General features: G+C 29.5%; 1 protein-coding gene across 1 annotated transcript; it reads right to left on the bottom strand.

Annotated features, from left to right (window-relative positions):
• Nucleotides 1–848: 848 nt before the first annotated feature.
• LOC131036244 (uncharacterized) lies at nucleotides 849–4,145 on the bottom strand. The gene is made up of 6 exons (XM_057968090.2): nucleotides 3,971–4,145; nucleotides 3,807–3,883; nucleotides 3,052–3,088; nucleotides 2,721–2,856; nucleotides 2,410–2,548; nucleotides 849–1,388 (listed from the first exon to the last, which is right to left on the bottom strand). Exons 1-6 carry the CDS (start codon nucleotides 4,140–4,142, stop codon nucleotides 1,044–1,046), a joined length of 906 nt encoding a protein of 301 aa, XP_057824073.1. The 5' UTR covers nucleotides 4,143–4,145; the 3' UTR covers nucleotides 849–1,043.
• Between the last annotated feature and the right edge of the window lie 1,058 nt (nucleotides 4,146–5,203).

Genomic DNA, 5,203 nt, shown 5'->3' with positions numbered 1-5,203 from the left:
TAACCAACAACAAATCCCCCTTTCTCTTATGAGATAAAATAATTAAGCCAAGGCTTGAGCTACTCCATAATTAATTTAGTAATAATTTTATAAACCACAATACATAGAACATTGGGTCTAAAGTAGTCCAAACTAATAGCCCCTTCTTTTTTTGGAAGAAGAATAAGGAAAGTAGAATTCAATGTAGGTAGCATTTGTTTGTTATATTGTGATTCCTAAACTACCTCCAATAGATAAGATATAATAATACCCCAAAACTTCTAAAAAAATCTATCGAAAATCATCAAGACTAGAGTTTTTCCTTTATTCATCCCAAAAACAATGGCTTCCAATTTTGATAGAATGATTGGTTGAATTAAAGCTTCATTCATCTCATTAGAAACTAAAGAGGAAATACAAAAGCATGTAAGCAGTTGATTCATATAGCTACTAAAAAGAAGTGGTAGCTTTGAAAAAAGTTTTTGAAGATTTTAAATTTTGGGTTCAATTCCTAGCACATATGGATCAATCTCAAGTGGCATAGGATTGAACCTATGCATGATAATGGAAATCTTGAAACCAAAGTAAACATATGGATGTGGATACATATATAGGCGCAAGAATGAGAATCAAATAATGAATTTGAAAAGATAAATAGAGATTGAAAATGAGTGAAACTTAATATAAATATATGTCATTCAAGAATATATGATTACATTAAGATGTTATATCAATATAAACTCAAAATTTTAAAAAGATTGATAAAAATATACAAATTTAACCATTAAAATTATATATTATTTATTCGTTTAAACATATATAATGATTTTTTTGAAAAATATATAATTATGTTAAAGTAGACAGTTAAATGAGCAAACCTGCATGAAATTTCCATATAATTGATAAAGTGACTGTCTAAGTCAATGCAATGTACACAGCTATCTGCTTCTTTGAAAATTGAAATAAAGACTGCTAATGTTCTATTTGTATGATCATGTTTACAATAGTATATCTCCCTCAAGCTACCATTGTTAGGCAGAGAAAGAAACCATGCTAAAGAATGATTAATAAATAGAAATTGATAGTTCTAATCGAATGTCCTCCTCTCTAAGAATTCTGATACCATCTCCTTCTGTTGATTCAGCTCTTTCATCATTATCACACTGACTACCATTTAAAACCAGTACTGAATCTGAATCAATGCTGCTGTTACATGAAATTTGATCCTGTTCTGAAACTGCTTTCTTTTTCTCATTGCTGGTACCAGACGAACATAATATTCTATGCTGGTGGAATAAACTGTTTTCTAATCCCTGTTCAGATAGGTTAAACTGATGCTTCTCTTTCTTCCTTTGAGTATGTTGCAACTGTCTATGTATAAAATGAACCAGATGTTGTTTACGATATTCCTGTTGAAAAGTACAAATGGATCCATTAATGCAATTCACCATACCAAAAAATGTAATTCATTAGTACAAGAAGGTCAGGTTATGCTTTATATAATGTTTGCTTGAAGCTTTGATGAATAATTGTCTCAGTATTAAATTGATTTGAAAATGCAATACATACCCACAAAAAAAAATAAAAATAAAGAGGGGTGGATAGTAGATCACACTTCAAGAATAAAATAGGGTGGAGTCGGAAATAATCACAAAAACATATAAACAGAACCACTATGTGATTAAAACAACAGCAACTCAAAGAGGCGAGGGGATCTTGGTCATCCTACTTACCCCATACATTAATGGAGTCTAGAGTAATGTCAAGATTATCTCAACCTTCATCTTTTTTAACATCATTATCTTTATTTATGCACACAAAAATATTGTCAAAACTTTAAGTTTTACTTTTAATATAATTTCATGGTGTGATGCACATGATGTGTGAACAACGCATAACTTTTATGGTAATTTGGGATGTCAAGAACATCCCAATCCTCATCTTTTTTAGCATCGTTATCTTTATTTAGGCACATCTCAAGCCTCATCTTTTTTACCATCATTATCTTTATTTACTTACACAAAAAAATTTGCCAAAACTTTAAATTTTATTTTCAATATATAATTTCATGATGTGATGTGATGTGTGAACAATGCATAACTTTTATGGGAATTTGGGATATCAAGAACATCCCAACCCTCATCTTTTTTACCATCATTGTCTTTATTTAGGCACACAAAATAATTGCCAAAACTTTAAATTTTACTTTCAATATATAATTTCATGGTGTGATGTGATGTGTGAACAATGCATAACTTTTATGGTAATTTGACATATAAACACTATATAACCTTTCAATAAAGATGTTGTAATGAGATTATAAAAAATGAAAAATAACTTTAGTTTTGTTTCTGATTAAAACCCTATATATGTGTGAACTAAATAATTATGAAAATTAAAATCTCAATGCAGAGAAGTGTAGTGTTATACCGCTGGATTTAAGTTTTGGCTCTTGTAGAATTTTTTAGTGTGAGGCCTTGTTCCAAATAATTTGTTATCCCAAGTTGTTGCTTGGCCGCCATTCCCATTCCCATACTGAGATGAAGTCGATGGGATTGTAATGCTGTTTCTGCAATGAATGCAAATCTTCATTAGGTCAATATTGCATTTGCAGGAGTTTTTCATCTACTAATGAAGATTCAACATTTTCTAAGCCATAAATTCATTGAAAAAACAAAGTAATAACCATGGGCAAATTTTTAATCAAATCCAAAAGCTCAGATGGTTTAATTGTTTATCACCTTTTGTTTGAGTAGAAGGAGAAGTCTTGGCTTATCTCCGACTTCTTCTCAAGCTCTGAAAATGGGGAGTTCTCATCTTTGTTTCCTCTGCTATTCTCAAATCCGTGTAGATTGTAGTTTTCTAATTGTTTGGGCTCTGTTGTAAATCAAAATAATAATTAAATCAATTTCAATAAATATTTGGATATTCTTATACTAATTATCATCTCAAATGAAAACAAACCTAATTTTAACTATTTTGTAGGATGCAAATTGTTTTTGATATTAGAAACTCGAAATCTTATAAATGCTTTGCTTCGCTCCGAAGTTATCAATACTAGTATTTATCTACCTGGGCAGTTTTCACATTTCTTCATATTCCGGTACATCTGCAACAAAATATATACAAGAAAAGTTAGGAGAAGATGCCATGAGAAAGCAGTTCAATTCGAGGGAAACACAAAAATTTGCTTAAAATCTCATTTCTGAATACCCAATTACAAACATGCCCGTAAATCAAGGAGTAATTTTAAAGTTAAATATTTTTTATTAGAGTTATACATTGGTGAAGTCTTATATAGATATTTCATTTTATTTGGGGCACTCAGTAATAACATTTCAATAGAAATTTGAATTTTGGTCACAATAATCACAACCCCACAATTTAACCATCATATTAAGGGAAGAACCCATGTTTCAATTACTGTTCATTGGAAATCACTAATTAAAAGCCCACTAAAAAATCATCTAGTGGGTCAATAGCGGCTCATTGCTATACTCAATAGATGGAAAAAAAAATTAGTAATTAGATCAATTGTACAACTATTGAAGCATTAAGCGAACAGTTAATGGAATGATGAGGAATAAATATGGGATGTCAATTCAGAATAAACACTTTTTTATTTTTATGTACATAACAAATCTCGCAGCCTAACACCCCAGAACAATAGCTACAAGCACTTAAGTGACATACAAAAACAACAAAAAATTTCATCAAAATTCAATATACCATTTAAAAACTTAAAATAAATGAAATTAACTATAACGACTACCTACCGATACCAATACCAAATATGTTTTATAAACTTTATTGCATTAAAATGTTACCTGAAGATGGCTTTTGACATGGGAAGTTTTCAGCTCATCTATGCCCATCATCTCTATAATCAATTTCGGTGTGGCCTCTGCACAAACACCAGAAAAGAATAAGACATGAAATAGTTTGAAAAATGTCAGAACTTTTGCTTTAATTCCTGCATTACAGCACTTACTGTTTTCACCGCCGAGCCGCCGTATTGCATGCAAAAAAGACTGGTGAAGCTCAGCAGTCCAACGTAGGCGAGGAGTTTTGGAGCGCAAGTATTGTCTCATTCTCAAATACCTTAAAAAAAACATATATTTGCATGTAATATGTGATATGTTTGTCTGTCTATTACAGAGCATCTATTTCCTTAATATACAGTAGTTGTTAGCGTCCAAATGACGAAAATTCCAGTTGGATTATTTCGTGGAATATGAAGGAAGACAAGTGTGGGGTCCACGCGTAGTTGGAATTCTCGGACCGACATTCCAAACTATTCAACACAAATTTAATTTTCATGGAATAAATGACTTTAGACTTTTTCAAAGTTCTTGAGCCTTCCGCGTACTCAGTGGTGAAATTTGAATATTGTGTACTTTCTATGTTTTAGTTCACATTCAATGGTTTTAGCATATAAGTGAGATGATTAGTTTGTAAGACAATGAAAATTATATATTATGTGGTTTTTAATATTTTCATTTATATTGAAAAGTTGTTGGATTAGTGTGAAAATAGTGAGAATTGTAGATTATGTCTTTTCAAATATTTTGCTTATATTGATTAATTCTGCACGTTAGTGTATAAATAGTGAGTATCTTATGTAATCATTTTTAATTTCTTTATGTTGAAAAGTTGTTGGATTAGTGTATGTTAGTGTATAAATAATGAGCTCACCATAAAAAAAAAAAAAAAAAGTTGTTAGATTAGTGTGAAAATAGTGAGAATCTTATATTGTGTCTTTTTTAATGTTTCTTTCATATTGAAAAGGTGTCACATTAACGTATAAAATAGTGAGAATCGTATATAATATCTTTCTTAATGTTTGGTATGTTGAAATGTTAGATTAATGTGTAAAACAATAAATATATTATTGATTAGTGTATAAAAATAGTATATTTATATGAAAGGTGATAAATGATATGATTTGTTTGTAAAGTAGTGAAAATTATAAGATATCTTTTCTAATGTTTTCATTTATACAATATGTCTTTTTTAATGTTTCATTGTATTGAAAAGTTGTCATATTAGTGTATAAAATAGTGAGAATCTAATATCTTTTTTAATTTTTAATGCTTCCATTTATACTAAAAATTGTTCCATTAGGATTTAAAATAATATATTTGTATTAAAGTTGATAAAAGATATGACTTTACTTTGATTCCATTACTATTCATTCATAGAAGCAAATCTTATTTTAATTGAA

This window comes from Cryptomeria japonica, chromosome 6 (genome assembly GCF_030272615.1).
Source record: "Cryptomeria japonica chromosome 6, Sugi_1.0, whole genome shotgun sequence".
NCBI lineage: Eukaryota > Viridiplantae > Streptophyta > Pinopsida > Cupressales > Cupressaceae > Cryptomeria > Cryptomeria japonica.
Note: the sequence above shows the minus strand (reverse complement) of the source record. Positions and strands in the feature narration are given on the sequence as shown.